The 25,217-nt window shown below is 38.9% G+C and overlaps 1 protein-coding gene and 1 non-coding gene across 6 annotated transcripts in view; one reads left to right on the top strand and one right to left on the bottom strand.

The window, feature by feature from the left end:
* Positions 1 to 25,217, bottom strand: part of MCF2L2 (MCF.2 cell line derived transforming sequence-like 2) — a 337,731-nt gene that overhangs the window by 181,968 nt on the left and 130,546 nt on the right. For all 5 annotated transcript variants that reach the window (XM_037839691.1, XM_037839680.1, XM_037839694.1 and 2 more), the window contains 3 exons: positions 9,078 to 9,202; positions 8,362 to 8,476; positions 7,791 to 7,910 (listed from right to left, as the gene is read on the bottom strand). In XM_037839691.1, the coding sequence (XP_037695619.1) occupies positions 7,791 to 7,910; positions 8,362 to 8,476; positions 9,078 to 9,202 (360 nt within the window). The remainder of the gene's footprint in view (positions 1 to 7,790; positions 7,911 to 8,361; positions 8,477 to 9,077; positions 9,203 to 25,217) is intronic.
* LOC119510833 lies at positions 15,696 to 15,802 on the top strand. Its single transcript, XR_005212041.1, has one exon. It is a non-coding gene; the product is annotated as a U6 spliceosomal RNA (small nuclear RNA).

Genomic DNA, 25,217 nt, shown 5'->3' with positions numbered 1-25,217 from the left:
AATGATGAATCTTTGATTCTTTAAACTACTATGCTTTTTACAACTATTTTGTTCTTTGTGAAAATGTACTGATATAGGCTAATAAAAATTAAGAACATGGTATTTTGGAAGAAAAATTTGAAATGCAACAAATTGATGTTTCAATAGTAATACCAATTCTTTAATAGTAATTTTAGAGAAGTTGTAGGCTATTTTATGGTAGAAAACATAGCTTAGAGATGCAAAACTTAAATGTTTACATCAATTTATTTTGAATGTCACAGAATTTCACTGAAGGAAAGGTAGTTTGATATTTAACCTAGATTCTGAGGAGACAGAATCTGAAAGGAACTTTGACTTTGTGCTCATCAGTACACTTAGTGTAATACTGACCATTCTTAAGAATGATACACGTTTTCTACATATCAAATTATTGGACTTTTAAAGTGTCATTGTATAGTCATTCAACTGAGTTTTGCTTTTTAACAGGGTTTAGTATCACTCATTTTATTTACACTTTCAGTGTTGTGATACTGTTTAATTACATATGGATGTATGCTTTACATAAAGATTTACAAAAGTTATTTATTTTGTATTAAAAATCATCTTAAGAATCTCCAGGATATGTAGCATATTTAAAGTAATTATAGGACCAAAGAAAAAGAACCATAATCAAAACCTGGTCCTATGTGCCTTGCTTTACCAAAACCCTGCATTTTCTGGAGGCTATTACTGTAATTCACAACTTTGGACATATTGGCAAAAATAAGAAGTTTTAAGAATACCTATAATTCAATTTTTGGGTTTTCAACATTTGTTCTTTAAATCTGTTATTTAAATGAAAATTAAAATAGGTATATTATACAAGCATAAATGAACACTACATTTAAATGAAGTGTGGTGCCGTTGTTCCATCATTGAGCTTTTCAAAACTTTATTGTATAAAGCTATTTTTTTGTTTTTTGTTTGTTTCTTGTTACAAAATATAATTTTCTGTGATTTAAAAAATTTTTTTAATGATTTGAATCCTGAATTTGTCTATGTATTTCATTTGTTTAGAAAAAATCCTTTTGGGTTTTGGAATGCAATTTGCATATTTAAAGTTTTTATGGACATAATTGAAAGGAATGTATAAACTGGTCTTTTGTTAAATGGCTTTTTAATTGGAAAAAAAAAAAAAAAAAAAATATCCGTGAGAGCACTCAGTAGGCATATGATGAATATTCGATTTTTTTTTTAAATGAGTGTATCAATGAATCAATGAAACCGATGATGTAGTGATATGCTTGGCTGCAACTGTGTGAAGCAGACATTGATATTTGAGCTGATACAGACAAGTGCCACATTCTAAAAGGTCTCTGGAAGCCCATAAGCACCCTTGCTGACCACGTTCAGCATTTGCCCTGGTTTAGCTTTTTACAGTGACATAAGGAATCATGATGACTTTGGGCGATAACAACTTGTCCCTCTCTTAACTTGCAGTGTTTGTGGTTTCCACAGCCTCAAAAACCAGCCAATCCCTCACTGACCCTTACAGAGTACACATCCTTATTAATACCTTTCTGAATTCTGATCCCTTCTCTACCACCTTCTTGTCTCTGTCTTTGTTCAGGCCTTCATGCTATCTCACTGGGATTGCTGGTTTCTTCGCTTTCCATCAGGCTCTCCTTCAATTCGTGCTCCAGCTGCTCAACTACAATGCCTTATTGGGTCTGCATCACTCCCAAGTTTCAAACCCTTTCATGGATCCCCACAGTTTTCGGGAGAAAATTCAAACTCCTGTGCAATGTAAATGGGACCTTTCACTACCTTGCCCATAGACTTGGGACTGCCACTGACTCCTCCTCCTCCACTTTCCTCACTCCCATCCTCTGCTGCAATCATGCTCATGACTCATTTGTAGTTCCCCAAATATTCTTGCAACATCAGGCCCCCATGCCTTCTCAACCTACTCTTTCTGCCTGCATTGCCCCATCTACCCCTCCACTCCTCTGTTGCACCCACACTCCTCTGGAGTTAACTCTGAATCACTCTTTAGAGTTCACCTTCTCCAGGTAATGGTCTCTGATGCTCCTCCCCTGTGCTCCCACAACACTCTGTGCTTTTATTTTCTTTCTTTTCTTTTCTTTTCTTTTTAGGAAATGGTTTCTTTTATTAAAATAGGTTGCACCATGGTCCCCATATTGTTTTCCAATGCTCACAACTGCCCCTTCAAAAAGACAGACAAAATCTTTGTTAATAAAAGAAGTTACATTTATATACCCTTAGAACAATTTGCAAAATCTGTAATAAAAACAAAGCCCACAAATTATAAAAATTTTGCTCATATGCAAACACTGACCTTTGGTTTAGTTAACAAGCAGCTTTCCAGCCTTGGGGCATAAATTCCTCCAGAGTGCAAATCCACATCTGCAGCCCTCACCCACACCACCCACATGCCTCACCTAAAACTCAGAGCTGGTCCCAAAAGATAATCTCACCATCCCCCATCCTTCAGACCCCAGTCACTTTCCCTTTGGTTTAAACTAATCAATCCTTGATTCCCATGGGAAATCTACTAACCATCCCTGGACCACAGAAAAAAGGCACAAGTCCACACACAAGTCCTTCTCACTCCGCTTATGTGTTACCCAGCCGCCTGTTGAGACGCCTGAGCTGCTTGTGCTTCCCATCAACCTGACACAGCACTCCCCTCTCTCTCTGGGACCTGTAAGTAACACACTGTCTTTCTCATGTGTTATGGCCTCAGTTTCCCATTGTGTCACACCTGACCTCTATCTGGATGCAAACTTAAAATCCAACTTAACTAACCTGAAATGTGGCTGGGCAGCCATGACTAGTAAATCTTCCTGGTACCTGCAAAGAACTTTACTGCATAACCTCCAAACTGTAGCTTATATTTTAGTGTCTACAACTTCTACTCAAGATAGACAGATAGTCAACAAAACCTCCAAAGTAAGACAGGAATGAGAAAAAAAAATTGGCTGATATCTGGTGCTCTGACTACAAGCCCATCTGCCATCCTTTAGATGCTGAAAATTCCAGAAGTCTGGATAGTCAAGTAATCTTCATTGAACAAACAGCTTATTCCCTTCTTCCCTCAGGACTCTACTGTGATGAAAGGTTAAAGTGAGGGTCTACTATGAAAGAAAATGGTGAGAAAGAGAGTAATGCTGCTACACCAGGGAATGCAGAACAAACACACAGATGATGGCATGGGAACAGAATGTACGTATGGGGACGCAGGCTAGATGAAAACAGGCAGGAGGTTAATAGTTGTTGAAACTGACTAATGAACACATAGGAGTTCACTGTATTGTTCTATCTACTTTCAGTGTGTCTGAAAATTTTCATAAAAAAGAAAAAGCCATGCCCACCACCTAGATTACATCCCTAAGATGTTAATGACCCAAGTTCCATGCCTTCTTGGACACAGTAGCGTAACTATGTAATCAGTGCTACCACAGTAGTGTAACTGTAACCAGCATTTGGGGACAGGGAGGAGTGGTCAAGGCTGAAATCTGGTTGGTTCCTCCCACACTGTTCTTGTCTGTTCCCTGTTGGCCCATCACTGAAGGTCCTGGCATTCCTCACAGCTACAACCCTATAGTAAATTCTGCTTGTATAGATGTAAAAGGGTGGTTGAAACCATTGTTTCTCAGAATCAGAAATGAGAATTCAAGTTTGCTAAACCCTCAAACCAGAACAAAAAAGAGAACAGGTTCAATTAGCGTGCAATGAAGTCTGGTTAGTGTGTTGTCCCAAAAGTTACCATGAGGATAATATCACTGCATAGAATATGGAAGTTGGCAATAACCCAGAGAATACTGAGTGGCTATGGCAGGAAGGAAGGTGACTCCTGAGTGAAAAGTGAAGGACAAACCCTAAGCAGGTGTTTGGTGGATTCTGGCCAGATACCACCTTGGTTCCTTCCACAATTGACAGGACAAATGGAAAGACTAGCCAAACCCTTATCATCTGAGGAAACAATGCCTCTTAGAAATCTCACCCAGTTATGGTGAGAAAGCTGTTTGATTCACCCAAAGGCAGAGGAATGGGTTTACCACATATGTTAGAAAATGAGTTAAAAATTTTTGAAAAACATATACACACAATATGATAAGCAAGGCATACAATGGATAAAATTAATGGACCTGGGTTCCATGGATCATCTGCAGCAGGTTAGTCCATCTGGTTCAAGGACATCATCCACAAAAGATGGGTCATGGTTCACAAAGCTTTCCTGTATCTCCTGACCACAGATTTCACCCCTAGCTCCAATCAGAAATCTTTCAAGTATGTATGAAAGACCATAGGTCCAAGGAGAGGAGCAGGAGAGAGAACGTGGAGCTGTCATGCAGATCCATCACCACTCATCAAAACACAACCTAGAGCACCCTCAATGGCTTCCTGTTCCACCAGGAATAAAACCAAACTCCTCATCAAAGACTCCAGAGCCAACATGATCTGGCACCTCTCCCACCTCACCTCCTCCTGACCCACCACACTCTAGCTCCATTCCCTGAACTCACCAACCTCATTCCCACCTCAAGACCTTTGTACTTGAAGCTCTCTGCCTTGAAGGCTCTTCTCCAAATCTCTGCACAGCTCTCCAGCTTTCGGATCAAAAGTCACCTTCTCAGGGAGGCCTTTCCTGACCCAACCAGCTAGAGTAGCACGTCCAGTGACTTTCTTTGATAGCTTCTTGTTTTCTCCATACCACCTGTCACTATCTGATGTTATTATTTATTTGATTATTTTAAAAAAATTTTAACACAAAATTTTTTTATTTTAAATGCAATTTTATTAAGATATATTCACACACCTTACAATCCATCCAGAGTATACAATCAGTGGCTCACAGTGTCATCACGAAATTGTGCATTCATCACCATGATTGATTACTTCTTAACTACCTACGTCTCTCTCAAGCTCCGGGACAGTTTGACCATCTGGTTCACCAACATATCCACAGAAGCTAGGACAAAGAATCCTTGTTGATGAATATTCACCCTCTTGGTGGGTCAGTAGTTTCCTTCATATATATATATATGCCAGGAACATATTTTTTGAATCAGAAATAAATGTACAGTGCTTGATGACGCATCTTCCCTAATATATGCATTTATGTAAAGAAAAATACATAAAACTAAATGGTGTCTACATTTAATGGTGAGTTTTATTGAAAAAATTAATATGACAAAAAATTGGGGCTGTCATGGAGAATCTGCTAATACCATCATCAATATGATATTCAAGTTTTCCATTGTTTGATAAATGTCTCTGATGCTCATGTGCCTTCAGCACTAAGTTTAGCTCTGAAATGATCATCTCCCTGTCAGATAACAGAGAGTGCTCACTAGGGAAGGATGGGATTCCTGGGTGAGATTTTAGGTACACAAGCAGGTTCATGGGTTTGTACCTGTGCAGAAGCTCTCTAGTTCAGAAGCCACAACTGACAGCTCTTAGAGTCCTGTGGTTTTGGTTTACATCTCTTATGGAACCTTCAGGAAGGGGGTGTCTCTAACTGTAATGTGCGTATCAGTCACCAGTGGTTCTCATTCAAATGCAGATTCTGATTCTGAGATGGGGCTGGATGTGCCAGTTTGGATACATTATGTCCCCCTAAAAGTTATATTTTTTTGATTCAATCTTGTGAGGGCAGACATTAATCTTTTGATTGAGTGTTTCTATGGAGATTTGATTTAATCAACTATGGGCTAGACCTTTGATCAAATTATCTCCATAGAGATGTGGGCCCCATCCATTCAGGTGGGTCTTCATTAAATCACTGGAGTCCTATAAGAGAGGGACATTTTGGAGAGCAGCTGAGAGAGGCATTTTGGAGAAGGACATTGAAAACTGATACTTGAAGATGCAGACAGAAGGACTTTTGGAGATGCTAAGCTAAGAGATGCTAGCCCAGAGTCTGCTCTGGAGAAACTAAGAGAGGACCCCCAGATGGTTAGATGCACAGGAGCTGAAAAGGCTAAGAGCGACAAGCCCAGGGATATTTTGGAGAAAGCCATTTTGAAACACAACATCTGAGCAAAGGACAAGCAGACATCAACCATGTACCTTCCCAGCTGACAGAGTGTTCCAGATGCCATCGGTAGTTCTTCAGTGAAGGTATCTTCTCACTGATGCCTTAGTTTGGACACTTTTATGGCCTTAGAACTGTAATTTGTAACCAAATAAACCCCCTTTATAAAAGCCAATCCAATGAATATGGACCTGGTATCGTGGGATTGAGTATATCTTCTTGACCAAAAGGGGGATGCAAAATGAGACGAAATACTTTTAGTGGCTGAGAAATTTCAAATGGAGTCGAGAGGTCACTCTGGTGGACATTCTTATGCACTATATAGATAACACCTCTTAGGTTTTAATGTACTGGGATAGCTAGAAGTAAATACCTGAAACTATCAAACTCTAACCCCAGTAGTCTGGACTCCTGAAGACGACTGTATAACAATGCAGATTACAAGGGGTGACAGTGTGATTGTGAAAACCTTGTGGATTGCACTCTGTTTATCTAGTTTATGGATGGATAAGTAGAAAAATGGGGACAAAAAACTAAATGAAAAATAGGGTGGGACGGGGGGGATGAGTTGGGTGTTCTTTTTTACTTTTATTTTTTATTCTTATTCTGACTCTTTCTAATGTAAGGAAAATGTTCAGAAATAGATTGTGGTGATGAATATATAACTATATGATGGTACTGTGAACAGCTGATTGTACACCATGGATGACTGTATGGTATGTGAATATATTTCAATAAAACTGAATTAATTAAAAAAAAAAAGCAATCCATTTCTGGTATTTTGCATAATGGCAGCATTAGCAAACCAGAACACAGGAGATTTCTAATAAGTTCTCACTCAGGTTGCACCTATGCTGCGCCAGAAGATAAACTTCAAGAAGCAAATCTTTAGTACTGCAAAATTATCATCCGGGGAACACGCCTTTAGATCAGCTTAGAGAGGAAGCGCTAACCACAGAGGAATTGGTCCCCAAGAGACAAAAACAGAGAACCTAATTAAAGAAAGCAGACAAGGAACCTAGTTGGAAAGAGATGACTCAGATGTCTTAATTTGTAATAAACAAAATTTGTAAGGACTTAAAATAGAATCACTCCTAAATGAAGAACTCACATGCAGATCTAGGAAACTGTTTCATTCAAGTATGGGAACTAGGAAACACATATACTTTTATAAGCTTGATGTATACAATTCTTAGGGCATGAGGAAATATAAAGCTTTGCCAATACTGTGCAGCGACAGACATAAGATGGACCCATTTCCCACTTTGTGTCTTGCTCCAGTTAAAAACTACTTTGTTTGTTTGTTTTTTTTTTTATCAGTTTCCCCTTTTAAAGTTTCCGCTCCTTACCACCTCCGACTCCTTCCCCCTTCCCTGGCCCATCTAGGGCCACAGGGAGGAGTTCTAAGATGATTGGTGAGATCTGGGGTCACTGATATGACCCTCTCCCCCCACTGCTCCTCCACTTGTACTGCTGACTCCAAGAGAGGGCAGGCCGGGCCCCACACTCTCACCCACTCAGGCCTCCAGCCTCACCTATAGGCTCAGATAGCTTTAATAGAGCTCTGCATTGGCTGTATTATTCATTAGGGTTATTTATGTACATATCTCCTAAGCGATCTGGGGAAGGGATGGGGAGTGATTAGAAGGGCAGAATTTGGGCATTGCTGGGTCCTTTAGCAAACCTGCAACAGTAATGGGTGGACATGACCTGTCACCGTCCACAATGACTTCCTTCCCAGTACACTCAAGTATATCAAAAAGCACACCTGGCCTTTTTCCTCCAGTGTCTTGTGTTTCTTAAGAAGTTGTTCCATGTGCATCACACTGTCCCCAATGTCTGTAAACTCTACTTGTTCTTCCAGCAGATTTTCCAGGGCAAGCTTAACCTACAAGAAAAATTAGAGCAGTCCAGAAATAAACCAGTGAGCACCTATCTGGAGGTATAGGTATGTTCTGCTGTAAGAAAACTCCCAAATCCAAAAAGGATTCAGGATATGTATACTTCTATATTTACATTTTTTCCAGCTTATTATCTTTCAGATTAAGCTAGGGATGCAGAGGCACCTGTAGACTAGAGCTACATTTGACAGACTATCAATCAAAAGGGAAAATAAACCATGACCGAAATTGCCATGTATGCCAACAAGAAAATGGGATTCTAGAACACTGCTACCTCACTGAAAAAGTGAGAAGAAGGGCTCTGTGAAGAAGCAAGGATATAAAAAAAGAAGCTGGATTAAGAAGAGAGAAGCCCAATACCAAAGAGTGCAAGGAGTAAGAGAGAACCAGGGCTCACTATGCCAGAAAAGGAAGTTCTATTAAACCAGAAAATAATACCTCACAAAAATTGTGCTCAAAGTGCTGCAGTTGTAAGCACTGGTTAAGCTTCAAGTGATGCTCAGACCAAAACTGACTAAAGGCTCTTTCTGTTTCATCCAACTGCACCAACAATCTGTCAAGAACGAATGAGAAAGCAACCATTGTGTTAGCATTCATTTCCACAAAAGTCCGCAAAGACCTAATGTGGATTACACCTATGTTTCAGTCGATGCTATTAATTGTGGTATTCTCCTTATTATGAAAGTCAGATTCAGATATGACTTTCTTATGGTTCACCTGAACCCATACTTCCCGTTTTTCAATAAGGACACCCTCAGTGCTAGGCAGAAATTTCACTTTGGATGCAGCTGCTGCACTTTAAAAGGTGCCCCACGGGACCTTACCTTTGCATCTTTTTTTTCCACCTGAGACAACAGGTATGTAAAGCCAAGTCCCCAGCCAAAATGGTATTTGTAAATGAAACTCAAGAAACACTACCACTTCCCTTGACTCCCTGGGATGAGAGCATATCATAAGAGGAGGGCATGAAATTCTCATAAAAAGATCTCTGCAGATGGGTACCAGAGGGTGGCCATTTTTCTCCACTGGTTGTTTCAAATATTATTCTTTCTTGGCCCCACAAGACTCAAACACTAGCTGTTGCAGTCTGTTCTTGATTGTTTCAGTTCTACATATCATCTCCAGAAAAAGCACAATCTATTTCTTTCACTCACCTTGCCACGGTAGCTACATTCTCAAGTTCATTGGGATTGAGTTTGCTGGTAGGATTTTTGGTTGCTGGTTCTTGGATGCACGACAGCAGTGTGACCCCTTGTTTTTCAATTAATTTCAGCTCATCCTGGAGAAAGAAAAAACAGTTTCTTTTAGAAGGAATTAAAATAAAAACAAATTATTGGTGGAATTTGGGATAGGGAGAATTGCATATCAGTATTTTTTTCATTTAGGAAATTAAATGCTAAAGAAGTCAAGCTATAGGTTTTAAAAATTTAATCAATTGATTTTATTCTTAATAAGTAATACATACACATGATACAAAATTCAAAATATATAAAAGAGTATATGCTGTACAAAATATCTTTTTTACCTCTGTCCCTCAGCTCATCCACTTTCCCTTCCCCAAAACAATGTCTATTAAGTTTTTGTGTATCTCAAGACGTAAATTACAAACAAAACTAAGCTAATAAAAACTTGATCTAATTTAAGATAATGGCTAGAAACAAGAAAATGACAGATAGTGAATATTAAATGTTGGCAACTGACATGCAATTGTAATATTTGCTAGTTGACCATGAAAATACTTTACTTGGCCTCACCAATAAAGACCTGTCTTTCCTTCCCATCTGCCCCCCTCCCTCCAACTGTGGCCTTGTTCAATTATTATAGTCTGGCAGAGATGGGCAGCAGTTTCAGTTTGACATGGAAAAATATGTACTTCCAAGGCAACTCCAGTTTGCTTTTTTTCCATTGGGACTTTGGGCTTCTCAATTGGAGAAGATGTGGGGCTACCACCTTCCAAATACAACAGCTCTAGTCCTCAGCTTGCCCATCACAGGTCATCTTTAACCAAAAGGCCAGCCACAGCCAAAACTGGGAGGAGCCCGGTCTAGACTTTTGCTCCCCAGGGTTCTGGGTTTGGCTCCTGGGTAATGGAATGCGGATTTGGTATACCCCTTAGAGTTGGAATAGGCCTATGGTTCTAAGACTCAAACAAAACTATCCTACAGTACAGAGCTCATTTCCTGTAGGCAAAGTTTTACACATCCACACCCTATCCACACAGAAGTCTCCACCCTCTCAATCTCCTTTCTTTCTTATCTCCCGTCCCACTCCAGTATTAACCCTCCTGAGGCTTTCATCATTCATTCTAAGCATCAAACTTATTTCTGGACCTGCCTGATGAGAGACTTGACTTCTCTGATCTACACACTCAAAATTCTTTGGACACCCCTCTGCCCACTCCAGGTTATGCCCCAGGTCAGCCAGACGGCTGTCACTCCTGCCTGAGAACTGGACATATACCCCTTCTTTTCCAATCTCAGGTTTCAGCCTTCATTTCTTCTCCTACTTTTTCTTCTCTTTTTCTTTTTTTTACATTTTTTATTGTGAAATACGACTTATATACAGAACAGTGATAACTTTTTCAAAGTACTATTTAACAAGCAAATTTCAAAGAATGTTATGGGTTACAGTTCCACAGTTTCTGTTATTTCTTTACTGTGAAAAATAACATAGATACAGAAAGGCGATAACTTTCAAAGTGCAATTTAATAAGTAGCTATAGAGCAAATTTCAAAGAATGTTATAGGTTACAGTTCCACCACTTCTGTTATTGCCTTCTAGATATTCTAATACCCTAGCAACTAAAAAAAATTATCTAGAGATCAGTATTGGTAATCTTTTTTAAAATCATATCTTGTCTGTCGCTACCTCTCCTCTCGTTTAATCACTTTTTTGATCTTCAAGGCTGTCTAGGCAATGACCACCCTAAACTGTTCATGTTGAAAAGGGGTGTCGACATTATGGGGAAAACCTCCGCGTTTTGGGACTTATCTGGCATAGGAACACTCTGGAAGATTCAAGTTTCTGAAAAATAAACTTAGTGAGTGAAACTTTTACAGGGTCTCAAATAGGCACCAGGTATTTCGGGACTACTGTTGGTCAGGGCTCGGCATACTGTGGCCATTTGGGCTATTCGCATAAGAGTAACCTCCAGGATAGCTGCTCGCTCGACTCTATTTGCAATCTCTTAGCCACTGTAACCTTATTTTGTTACCTTTCTTTTCACAGTTTTGGTCAAGAAGGCATTTTTAATCCCTCAATGCCAGGGCCAGGCTCATTCCTGGGAGTCATGTCCCACATCATCAGGGAGATTCACTCCCTTGGGAGTCATGTATCACGTAGGGGGCAGGTTAATGAATTTATTTGTAGAGTTGGGCTTAGAGAAAAAAAGGCCACATCTGAACAACAAAAGAGGTTCTCTGGAGGTGCCTCGTAGGCATAATAATAGGAAGGCTTAGTCTCCTTTTTAGTCATAAATTTCATAAGAGCAAGCCTCAAGATCGAGGGCTTGACTTACTAAGTAAGGGGTTCCTAATTTCATATAGCATATATTCTGTCCAAGGCAAACAATCAGTGTCTCACATTATCTTCACTTAGTTGTACAATCATCAACATTCTCAATTTTAAACAATTATCATAACACAAAACACCTCAAATACCCTTATCAGCTCCTGAATATTCATCCTAAGTATTAGTGTAGTACTGGTAAGGTATTCCTATTAAATATAGTCTATAATATGCAACAGGTAGTTTTTCCCATACACTACTCTGTTGTTAACTCTTTGTACCAGTGTCATACACCTTAGAAGTATATCAGGTAAACACTTATTTATATTCATAATGCTAATCTGTGGGATATATGCCTTTAAACAACCACTTTCAATCATGATTGCCTTCAATGCAGCTCCAATACTTATAATCCTATTAACAAACAACCATCACTCCTGTCCATTCCCATACCTTTACGTTCACACTCGTTAACATGTCTGTATATATTAGGTTATCATTCCCCCTTCACTAGCTTTTCTCTATCTCTAGGTTCTCTATATTCTTCATTATAAGACACTGATTTTACATTGTTCAGGAAATTCACAGTAGTGGTAGCATACAATATCTCTCCTTTTGTGTCTGACTTATTTCAGTCAGCATTATGTTTTCAAGGTTCATCCATATTGTCATATGTTCCAGGACATTGTTCCTTCTTACTGCTGCATAGTATTCCATTGTATGTATATACATTTTGTTTATCCACTCTTCTGTTGAAGGACACTTTGTTTCCATCTTTTGGCAATTGTGAACAATGCTACTATGAACATCAGTGTGCAAATGTCTGTTCGTGTCACTGCTTTCAGACCTCCTGGGTATATGCCAAGAAGTGAAATTGCCAAATCATAGGTGTTTTAGTTTGCTAATGCTGCCAGAATGCAAAACACCAGAAACGGATTGACTTTTATAAAAGGGGGTTTATTTGGTTACACAGTTACAGTCTTAAGGCCATAAAGTGTCCAAGGTAACACATCAGCAATCGGGTACCTTCACTGGAGGATGACCAATGGTGTCTGGAAAACCTCTGTTAGCTAGGAAGGCACGTGGCTGGCATCTGCTCCGAAGTTCTGGGTTTAAAATGGCTTTCTCCCAGGACATTCCTCTCTAGGCTTCAGCTCCTCTTCAAAATGTCACTCTCAGTTGCTCTTGGGGTGTTTGTCCTCTCTTCAACAGCTGTCTTCAAACTGTCTCTCAGCTGCAGCTACTCTCTCAGCTATGCATTCTTCAAGTGTCCCTCTTGGCTGTAGCAAGCTTGTTCCTTCTGTCTGAGCTTTTATAGGGCTCCAGTGAACTAATCAAGGCCCATGCTGAATGAGCAGGGCCACGCTTCCATGGAAATGATCTAATCAGAGTTATGACCTACAATTGGGTGGGTCACATCTCCATGGAAACACTCGATCAAAGAATTACAATCTAATCAACACTAATAGGTCTGCCCACACAAGATTGCATCAAAGCTAATGGCATTTAGGGGGACATAATACATTCAAACTGGCACAATAGTGTAACTCAGTATCTAGTTTTCTGAGGAACCACCAAACTGTCTTCCACATTGGCTATACCTTTACACATTCCCACCAGCAATGAATAAGAGTTCCAATTTCTCCACAACCTCTCCAGCATTTGTACTTTCCTGTTTGCTTAATGGCAGCCATTCTTATTGGTGTGAGATGATATCTCATTTTGGCTTTGATTTGCATTTCCCTAATAGCTAGCGACAGTGAACATTTTTTGATGTGTTTTTTAGCCATTTGTATTTCCTCTTCAGAAAAATGTCTTTTCATATCTTTTGCCCACTTTATAATTGGGCTGTTTGTATTACTGTTCTTGAATTGTAGGATTTCTTTATTCTTGCTGGGTATCAGTCTCTTATCAGATATATGGTTTCCAAATATTTTTTCCCATTGAGTTGGCTGCCTCTTCACCTTTTTAACAAAGTTCTTTGAGGTACAGAAGCTTTTGATTTTGAGGACTCCCATTTATCTATTTTTTCTTTTGTTGCTTATGCTCTTAAAGCAACCTCCTAGTACTAGGCCTTAAAGATGTTTCCCTACATTATCTTTTAGGAGTTTTATGGTACTGTCTCTTATGTTGAGGTCTTTGATCCACTTGGAATTAATTTTTATATTGGGTATGAGGTAGGGGTCCTCTTTCATTCTTTTGGATATGGATATCCAGTTCTCCTAGCCACATTTGTTGAAGAACCTATTCCACCCCAGTTCAGTGGATTTGGGGGCCTTATCACATTTCTTCTCATGTCATCAATATTCATTAAATATTTGTAGGTTGGATGAATTAATAATAGTCTAAAAGAATCAGGTTGCAGATGAATAAAGGCAACTAAGATGTGATGGAAAAACTTTTCCTGAGTAAGTGCTTTTAGCCCTCTTCTCTCCTAATAAGCAGGATCCTGGCAGTATCTATTATTAGATTATCTATAGCTATACTCTATATATACTTTTGAAACGCAGATTTGGGAGAAAGAAGGGAGGCACTAAAGGAGAACAGACATTTTGCTAGCGTAGGAGGAAGCTGGGAACAGAGATACACCAAAAGATATGCAAAGTATAAGGGAAGTGATAGACTGAAGGTGGATATTAATAAGTAACGCCATACTCTGTATATCCCCTTCACACTATTAAAAATTGTGAGCTGATTATTGCTTTGGGAGTGAACCACATGGTCTTTAGGATTACAAAAGCTGTCATAAACACAGAGGAAAGACTGAGAAACTGTTGTACCTGAAGGGAGTAAAGGTGAGTTGCCCATCCCCCAAATGAGCTTGCCCTTGTCCATGTTAGTGACAATTCAAACTATTTAATACTGTATAGAGCACTGACCAATCAGCCGGGATGTCAGACAAAATGCTGAAACAGAGTTCTGAGGCTGTCCAGGTATTAACCCTTCACTTGCTAGAATCATGACGAGGTCTTGGGTGTCTTAGGAAAGGCACCAAGGAGATAGAGTGGGGCACTCAAGGGGCTCAAGGAAGAGTTATTTTCTGAGACAGAGGGTCTGCAGGTTCATCAAAAACAAGGCAAGAACATTACATATCTGGACAGGGTTTGTGCTTATTATTTTGCTGTCTTATCCTGAGGCCCAAAGATTTTTTTTCCTTTCTTTAAAATTTTAATTCATGTAACATAAAATTCACCCTTTCAAAGCACACAATTTCATGTGTTCTTTTTTAGACTACTCATAAGGTTGTGCAACCCTCACCATGATCTAATTCCAAAATGTTTTCATCATCCCCAAAAGAAACTCTATACCCATCAGCAGTCACTCCCCATTCCTTCTTCCCCTTCTTCCCTCCCACCCAGCACCCTCCACCCCCTAACCCCCAGCCTCTGGCAGTGACTAATCTATTTTCTGTCTTTGTGGATTTTCCTATTCTGGACATTTCATATCAATGAAATCAAACAATATATAGCTTTTTGATGTCTGGCTTCTTTCACTTAGCATAAGGTCTCTTCAAGGTTTATCCATGTTGTAGCCACCTTGTTATCCATTGACAGACACTTGGGTTGTTTCTACCTTTTTTTTTTTCTTTTAATCTATTATGAATAACATTGCTGTGACAATTCATGTACAAGTTTTTGAGTGAAGTATATTTTCAATTCTCCTGGGTCTATATGAAAGAGCAGAACTGCTGGGCCTTACGGTAATTCTAACTTTTTGAGGAACTGTGCAGACTAGTTTACATTTCCCCAGCAGTAAAAGAATGTCTCAGTTTCTCCATATCCTCACCAACACTTGTGCTATCCTTCTGTTTACAGCCATTCTGGTGGGTATATCATCAGTTTTGATTTGCATTTACCTGATGACTAATGATCTTGAGAATCATTTCACATCCTTATTGGCTATTTCTATATCTTCTTTGGGGAAATGTCTAGTCAGATCTTCTCCCCATTTTTAAACTGGGTTTTGTCTTTTTGTTGTTGAGTTGTAAGAATTCTTCGTATATTCTAGATACAAGTCCCTTATCAGATACATGATTTACAAATATTTTCTTTCATTCTATGGGTTATTTTTTTTTACTATGTTGACAGTGTCCTTTGAAGCACAGAAGTTTTTAATTTTGACGAAGTCCAAATTTCTCTTTTTTATTTTTCTTGTGCTTTTGGTGTAATACCTAAGAATCCTTTGCCAAATCTCAGGTCATGAAGATTTATTTCTATGTTTTCTTATAAGAGTTTTATAGTTTTAGCTCTCAAATCTAGAACTTTGTGTTTGCTTCAGCAGCCCATATACTAAAATTGGAACGATACAGAGAAGATTAGCACGGCCCCTGCGCAAGGATGACACGCAAATTCATGAAGTGTTCCATATTTTTAGATTGACAAGACCCTAGCTAGACTGACAAAATCAAAAAGAGAGAAGACCCATATAAACAAAATAATGAATGAAAAAAGTGACATAACTGCAGATCCCGAAGAAATTAAAAAAATTATAAGAGGATACTATGAACAACTGTATGGCAACAAACTGGATCCTATAGAGGAAATGGACAATTTCCTGGAAACATATGAACAACCTAGACTGACCAGAGAAGAAACAGAAGACCTCAACCAACCAATCACAAGCGAAGAGATCCAATCAGTCATCAAAAAGCTTCCCACAAATAAATGCCCAGAGCCAGATGGCTTCACAGGGGAATTCTACCAAACTTTCCAAAAAGAACTGATACCAATCTTACTTAAACTCTTTCAAAACATTGAAGAAAATGGAAAACTACCTAACTCATTTTATGAAGCTAACATCAATCTAATACCAAAACCAGGCAAAGATGCTACAAAAAAGGAAAACTACCGGCCAATCTCCCTAAACAATATAGATGCAAAAATCCTCAACAAAATACTTGCAAATCGAATCCAAAGACACATTAAAAAAATCATACACCAGGACCAAGTGGGGTTCATTCCAGGCATGCAAGGATGGTTCAACATAAGAAAATCAATCAATGTATTACAACACATTAACAATTCGAAAGGGAAAAATCAAATGATCATCTCAATAGATGCTGAAAAAGCATTCGACAAAAGCCAACATCCCTTTTTGATAAAAACACTTCAAAAGGCAGGAATTGAAGGAAACTTCCTCAACATGATAAAGAGCATATATGAAAAACCCACAGCCAGCATAGTACTCAATGGTGAGAGACTAAAAGCCTTCTCCCTAAGATCAGGAACAAGACAAGGATGCCCGCTGTCACCACTGTTATTCAACATTGTGCTGGAAGTGCTAGCCAGGGCAATCCAGCAAGACAAAGAAATAAAAGGCATTCAAATTGGAAAAGAAGAAGTAAAACTGTCATTGTTTGCAGATGATATGATCTTATATCTGGAAAACCCTGAGAAATCGACGATACAGCTACTAGTGTTAATAAACAAATTTAGCAAAGTAGCAGGATACAAGATTAATGCACATGAGTCAGTAATGTTTCTATATGCTAGAAATGAACAAACTGAAGAGACACTCAAGAAAAAGATACCATTTTCAATAGCAACTAAAAAAATCAAGTACCTAGGAATAAACTTAACCAAAGATGTAAAAGACCTATACAAAGAAAACTACATAACTCTACTAAAAGAAATAGAAGGGGAACTTAAAAGATGGAAAAATATTCCATGTTAATGGATAGGAAGGCTAAATGTCATTAAGATGTCAATTCCACCCAAACTCATCTACAGATTCAATGCAATCCCAATCAAAATTCCAACAACCTACTTTGCAGACTTGGAAAAGCTAGTTATCAAATTTATTGGAAAGGGAAGATGCCTCGAATTGCTATAGACACTCTAAAAAAGAAAAACCAAGTGGGAGGACTTATACTCCCTGACTTTGAAGCTTATTATAAAGCCACAGTTGTCAAAACAGCATGGTACTGGCACAAAGATAGAAATATAGATGAATGGAATCGAATTGAGAATTCGGAGATAGACCCCCAGATCTATGGCCAACTGATCTTTGATAAGGCCCCCAAAGTCACTGAAGTGGGTCATAATGGTCTTCTCAACAAATGGGGCTGGGAGAGTTGGATATCCATATCCAAAAGAATGAAAGAGGACCCCTACTTCACACCCTACACAAAAATTAACTCAAAATGGACCAAAGATCTCAATATAAATGAAAGCACCATAAAACTCCTAGAAGATAATGTAGGAAAACATCTTCAAGACCTTGTATTAGGTGGCCACTTCCTAGACTTTACACCCAAAGCACAAGCAACAAAAGAAAAAATAGATAAATGGGAACTCCTCAAGCTTAGAAGTTTCTGTACCTCAAAGGAATTTCTCAAAAAGGTAAAGAGGCAGCCAACTCAATGGGAAAAATTTTTTGGAAACCATGTATCTCACAAAAGACTGATATCTTGCATATATAAAGAAATCCTACAACTCAATGACAATAGTACAGACAGCCCAATTATAAAATGGGCAAAAGATATGAAAAGACAGTTCTCTGAAGAGGAAATACAAATGGCCAAGAAACACATGAAAAAATGTTCCGCTTCACTAGCTATTAGAGAGATGCAAATTAAGACCACAATGAGATACCATCTCACACCAATTTGAATGGCTGCCATTAAACAAACAGGAAACTACAAATGCTGGAGGGGATGTGGAGAAATTGGAACTCTTTATTCATTGCTGGTGGGACTGTATAATGGTTCAGCCACTCTGGAAGTCAGTCTGGCAGTTCCTTAGAAAACTAGATATAGAGTTACCCTTCGATCCAGCGATTGCACTTCTCAGTATATACCTGGAAGATTGGAGAGCAGTGACATGAACAGATATCTGCACGCCAATGTTCATAGCAGCATTATTCACAATTGCCAAGAGAAGGAAACAACCCAAATGTCCTTCAACAGATGAGTGGATAAATAAAATGTGGTATATACACACAATGGAATACTACACAGCAGTAAGAAGGAACGATCTCGTGAAACATATGAGAACGTGGATGAACCTTGAAGACATAATGCTGAGCAAAATAAGCTAGGCACAAAAATAGAAATATTACATGCCACCACTAATGTGAACTTTGAAAAATGTAAAACAAACAGTTTATAATGTAGAATGCAGGGGAACTATCAATAGAGAGCAATTAAGGAAGGGGGAACAATAATCCAAGAAGAACAGATAAGCTATTGTGGGTAAATTTAACGTTCAGGGAATGCCCAGGAATGACTATGGTCTGTTAATTTCTGATGGGTACAGGAGAAAGAAATTCACAGAAATGTTGCTATATTAGGTAACTTTCTTGGGGTAGAGTAGGAACATATTGGAAGTAAAGTAGTTATCCTAGGTTAGTTGTCTTTTTTTTACTCCCTTGTTATGGTCTCTTTGAAATGTTCTTTTATTGTATGTTTTTTTTTTAATTATTATTTTTTTATTTTTCATACAGTTGATTCAAAAGAAAAAAGTTAAAAAAAAACAAAAACAAAAAAAACATGGAAAAAAATATGTAGAGCTCCCTTGAGGAGCCTGTGGAGAATGCAGGGATATTGGCCTAGCCCACCTCGATGGTTGCTAACATGACCACAGACATAAGGGACTGGTGGTTTGATGGACTGAGCTCTCTACCACAGGATTTACCCTTGGGAAGACTGTTGCTGCAAAGGAGAGGCTAGGCCTCCCTATAATTGTGCCTAAGAGCCTCCTCCCGAATGCCTCTTTGTTGCTCAGATGTGGCCCTCTCTCTCTACCTAAGCCAACTTGAAAGGTGAAATCACTGCCCTCCCCCCTACGTGGAATCAGACACCCAGGGGAGTGAATCTCCCTGGCAACGTGGAATATGACTCCCGGGGAGGAATGTAGACCCAGCATCGTGGGATGGAGAACATCTTCCTGACCAAAAGGCTGATGTGAAAGGAAATGAAATAAGCGTCAGTGGCAGAGAGATTCCAAAAGGAGCCGAGAGGTCACTCTGGTGGGCACTCTTACGCACAATTTAGACAACCCTTTTTAGGTTCTAATGAATTGGGGTAGCTGGTGGTGGATACCTGAAACTATCAAACTACAACCCAGAACCCATGAATCTCGAAGACAATTGTATAAAAATGTAGCTTATAAGGGGTGACAATGGGATTGGGAAAGCCACAAGGACCACATTCCCCTTTTTCTAGTTTATGGATGGATGAGTAGAAAAATAGGGGAAGGAAACAAACAAACAAACAAAGGCACTCAGTGATCTTTTTTACTTTAATTGCTCTTTTTCACTTTAATTATTATTATTTTTGTGTGTGTGCTAATGAAGGTGTCAGGGATTGGTTTAGGTGACGAATGCATAACTATGTAATGGTACTGTGAACAATCGAATGTACGATTTGTTTTGTATGACTGCGTGGTATGTGAATATATCTCAATAAAATGAAGATTTAAAATAAAAATAAAAAAAATCTAGAACTTTGATCCATTTTGAGATAATTTTTGCATATGGTAAAAGGTGTTCTTTTCCATTTGGATATCCAATTGTCCCACTGGCCAGCAATCTTCAACAGTTTCAGTTTCCATGGAAAGAAAACATACAGCTTGTAAACTGAGAGAGAGTCCACAGCCTGTTGAGCTTCCTTTCCTCAGGAAATAGGGTGCTTGGATAGGATTCGATCTGCAGAAAACCCTGGGGCATCTATGTACACCACTCTGCCAGCTTTCTCTAAATCTTGATCCATGGGTGAAAAAGGACACAGAGGGACAGGAGGGGTGTGCTGAGTTGGGTTTGCTTTTCTCAACCCATCAGGACCCTAATTTCTCCCAGAAAAGGCTAAAAAGCTGATTGTATGTTACTACTGAGCCATGCTGAGCACTGTGATTAAATTTCCTTTATTGTACAAAAAAAAAAAAAGCTGATTCTATGAACATGCCTCTCTTCCTTTCTATCTCTCAGATGGTAGAGAGAAATTACAGAGAATAAAGTTTCAAGTCCTAGCATGAAGACCACAATCTGATTGGACAGAAAGTAAAATATATTGAAATAGGGAGCATCCTTTGACTATAAACTCTACAAAAACTAAGGCATAAGAGTATGACTCCTGGGGATGAATGTGGACCCAGCATCGTGGGACTGAGAGTATCTTCTTGACCAAAAGGGGGATGCAAAATGAGACAAAACAGTTTCAGTGGCTGAGAGATTCCAAATGGAGTCGAGAGGTCACTCTGGTGGACATTCTTATGCACTATATAGATAACACCTCTTAGGCTTTAATGTATTGGAATAGCTAGAAGTAAATACCTGAAACTACCAAACTCCAACCCAGCAGTCTGGACTCCTGAAGACAATTACTTAATAATGTAGATTACAAGGGGTGACAGTGTGATTGTGAAGACCTTGTGGATCACACCCCCTTTAACTAGTGTATGGATGAGTGGAGGAATGGGGATAAAAACTAAAGGACAAATGGGGTGGGATGGGGGGATGATTTGGGTGTTCTTTTTTCACTTTTATTTTTTATTCTTGTTCTGGTTCTTTCTAATGTAAGGAAAATGTTCAGAGATAGATTGTGGTGATGAACGCATAACTATGTTATCATACTGTGGACAGTGGATTGTATATCATGGATGACTGTATGGTGTGTGAATGTATTTCAATAAAACTGAATTTAATTTAAAAAAAACAAAAAACAAAAAAAAAAAAAACTAAGGCATAGCCTCAGGGGAAGGGATTTATGTTCCCAGAATAGAATCTCCTTTGAAGACTGCAATTTCCTTGGAAGTTTGAGAAGATTCTTCTCCTGTGAATGTTCTGACATTTTTTTCTGTGTAAACAGATTGGTTTGACATGCCAGGGTGGCCAAAAGATAGGAGATCCTTTTGGAAGACATTATTAAACAAGATGTTTACAACTCCAGAGAGAATTAGCAAATAAGGCTGCAAAAACTCTCAAATTCAAAGGCTCTTTCTATTTTGATTGGTTGTAGAAGCAACTACATGCTTTTATGAATCCAAGTTAAAGGTTTTCAAAGATGCCAGGAGAAAAGAAATTAAGAAATCAAGCCAAATCTCCCAATGCTATGCCAGCTACTTAGGAAAAATTCTCTAGGCTGGGAGAAAGACAAAAATATACACAGTAACTTGTATAGATATTTTAAATAGATACAGAAGTTAAGTATTCTGAAAAATGAATCTTGTACTAGTTTTCTGAAAAAAAAATTACTCAGTTGATTACACAGCAATACACTTAAGAAGAATGAGATAAAATACATGTAATTAACCATAAAAACTGCTGGTATTCAATACTATGAGCAAATACCGAAGGGAGGGTGGTTAAGGTTACGGGAGGATTTGAGTTTTCTGTTTTGGTCTTTATTTATTTTCTGGAGTAATGAAAATGTTCTCAAACTGGAACGAAAAATTAATTGTGGTGATGGATGCACAACTGTGTGATGGTACCATAGGCAACTGATTGTACACTTTGGATCTCTGTAATGGGATGTGAACAATCTCAGTAAAATTAAATAATAAAAAAAACTGCTGGTATTAATAAAAGCTTAAGCAGTATTTCTTTTTTTCTAATATAAACCCTTTCTCTCTTTAATGCATTTTTTCATTTTATTGAGATATATTCACATACCATGCATACAAAACAAATCATACATTTGATTGTTCACAGTACCATTACATAGTTGTACATTCATTACCAAAATCAATCCCTGACACCCTCATTACCACACACACAAAAATAACCAGAATAATGATTAAAGTGAAAAGGAGCAACTAAAGTAAGAAAGAATACTGGGCACCCTGTCTGTTTGTTTGTTTCCTTCCCCCACCTTTCCACTCATCCATCCACAAACTAGACAAACGGCAGTGTGATCTCTACGGCCCCCCCCAATCCCACTGTCCCCCCTCATAAGCCATGTTTTTATACAATTGCCTTCAAGATTCATGGGTTCTGGGTTGTAGTTTGATAGTTTCAGGGATCCACCACCAGCTACCCCAATTCATTAGAACCTAAAAAGGGTTGTCTATATTGTGAGTAAGAGTGCCCACCAGAGTGAACTCTTGGCTCCTTTTGGAATCTCTCTGCCACTGAAGCTTATTTCATTTCCTTTCACATCAGCCTTTTGGTCAGGAAGATGTTCTCCATCCCACGATGCCGGGTCTACATTCCTCCCCGGGAGTCATATTCCACGTTGCCAGGGAGATTCACTCCCCTGGGTGTCTGATCCCACGTAGGGGGGAGGGCAGTGATTTCACCTTTCAAGTTGGCTTAGCCAGAGAGAGAGGGCCACATCTGAGCAACAAAGAGGCATTTGGGAGGAGGCTCTTAGGCACAATTATAGGGAGGCCTAGCCTCTCCTTTGCAGCAACCATCTTCCCAAGGGCAAATTCCATGGTAGAGGGCTCAATCCATCAAACCACCAGTCCCCTTTGTCTGTGGGCATGTTACCAACCATCCAGGTAGGGCAGGCCAATACCCCTGCATTCTCCACCAGCTCCTCAAGGGGGCTCTGCATATTTTTTTCCTTGTTTTTTTTTTTTTTTTTAAAACCTTTTTTTTTCCCTACATCAACTGTATAAAAAATAAAAAAATAAAAATAAAAATACAATAAAAGAACATTTCAAAGAGACCATAACAAGGGAGTAAGAAAAAGACAACTAACCTAAGATAACTACTTTACTTCCAACGTTTTCTTACTCTACCCCAAGAAAGTAACCTAATATAGCAACATTTCTGTGAACTTGGTCCTACTATACCCATCAGAAATTAACAGACCATAGTCATTCCTGGACATTCCCAGAACATTAAATTTACCCACGATAGCTTATCTGTTCTTCTTGGATTATTGTTCCCCCTTCCTTAATTGCTCTCTATTGATAGTTCCCCTACATTCTACATTATAAACCCTTTGTTTTACATTTTTCAAAGTTCACATTAGTAGTAGCATATAGTGTTTCTCTTTTTCTGCCTGGATTATTTTGCTCAGCATTATGTCTTCAAGGTTCATCCATGTTGTCATATGTTTCACGAGATCGTTCCTTCTTACTGCCGCGTAGTATTCCATGGTGTGTATATACCACATTTTATTTATCCACTCATCTGTTGAAGGACATTTGGGTTGTTTCCATCTCTTCGCAATTGTGAATAATGCTGCTATGAACATTGGCGTGCAGATATCTGTTCATGTCACTGCTTTCCGATCTTCCGGCTATATACCGAGAAGTGCAATCGCTGGATCGAATGGTAGCTCTATATCTAGTTTTCTAAGGAACTGCCAGACTGACTTCCAGAGTGGCTGAACCATTATGCAGTCCCACCAGCAATGAATAAGAGTTCCAATTTCTCCACATCCCCTCCAGCATTTGTAGTTTCCTGTTTGTTTAATGGCAGCCATTCAAATTGGTGTGAGATGGTATCTCATTGTGGTCTTAATTTGCATCTCTCTAATAGCTAGTGAAGCGGAACATTTTTTCATGTGTTTCTTGGCCATTTGTATTTCCTCTTCAGAGAACTGTCTTTTCATATCTTTTGCCCATTTTATAATTGGGCTGTCTGTATTATCGTCATTGAGTTGTAGGATTTCTTTATATATGCAAGATATCAGTTTTTTGTCAGATACATGGTTTCCAAAAATTTTTTCCCATTGAGTTGGCTGCCTCTTTACCTTTTTGAGAAATTCCTTTGAGGTACAGAAACTTCTAAGCTTGAGGAGTTCCCATTTATCAATTTTTCCTTTTGTTGCTTGTGCTTTGGGTATAAAGTCTAGGAAGTGGCCACCTAATACAAGGTCTTTTTTTTTTTTTTTTAATCATCATTTTATTGAGATATATTCACATACCACGCAGTCATACAAAACAAATTGTACTTTCGATTGTTTACAGTACGATTACATAGTTGTACATTCATCACCTAAATCAATCCCTGACACCTTCATTAGCACACACACAAAAACAACAAGAATAATAATTAGAGTGAAAAAGAGCAATTGAAGTAAAAAAGAACACTGGGTACCTTTGTCTGTTTGTTTCCTTCCCCTATTTTTCTACTCATCCATCCATAAACTAGACAAAGTGGAGTGTGGTCCTTGTGGCTTTCCCAATCCCATTGTCACCCCTCATAAGCTACATTTTTATACAACTGTCTTCGAGATTCATGGGTTCTGGGTTGTAGTTTGATAGTTTCAGGTATCCACCACCAGCTACCCCAATTCTTTAGAACCTAAAAAGGGTTGTCTAAAGTGTGCGTAAGAGTGCCCTCCAGAGTGACCTCTCGGCTCGTTTTGGAATCTCTCTGTCACTGAAGCTTATTTCATTTCCTTTCACATCCCCCTTTTGGTCAAGAAGATGTTCTCCGTCCCACGATGCCGGGTCTACATTCCTCCCCGGGAATCATATTCTACGTTGCCAGGGAGATTCACTCCCCTGGGTGTCTGATCCCACGTAGGGGGGAGGGCAGTGATTTCACCTTTCAAGTTGGCTTAGCCAGAGAGAGAGGGCCACATCTGAGCAACAAAGAGGCATTCAGGAGGAGACTCTTAGGCACAAATATAGGGAGGCCTAGCCTCTCCTTTGCAGCAACCGTCTTCCCAAGGGTAAAACTTATGGTAGAGGGCTCAACCCATCAAACCACCAGTCCCCTATGTCTGTGGTCATGTTAGCAACCATGGAGGTGGGGTAGGCGAATACCCCTGCACTCTCCACAGGCTCCTCAAGGGGGCACTACATCTTTTTTTTTTTCCTTGTTTTTCTTTCTTTTTTTTTTTTTTAACTTTCCCTTCTTTTTTAAATCAACTGCATGAAAAAAAAGTT

This window comes from Choloepus didactylus, chromosome 1 (genome assembly GCF_015220235.1).
Source record: "Choloepus didactylus isolate mChoDid1 chromosome 1, mChoDid1.pri, whole genome shotgun sequence".
NCBI lineage: Eukaryota > Metazoa > Chordata > Mammalia > Pilosa > Megalonychidae > Choloepus > Choloepus didactylus.
This window is presented reverse-complemented; position numbering and strand designations above follow the sequence as displayed.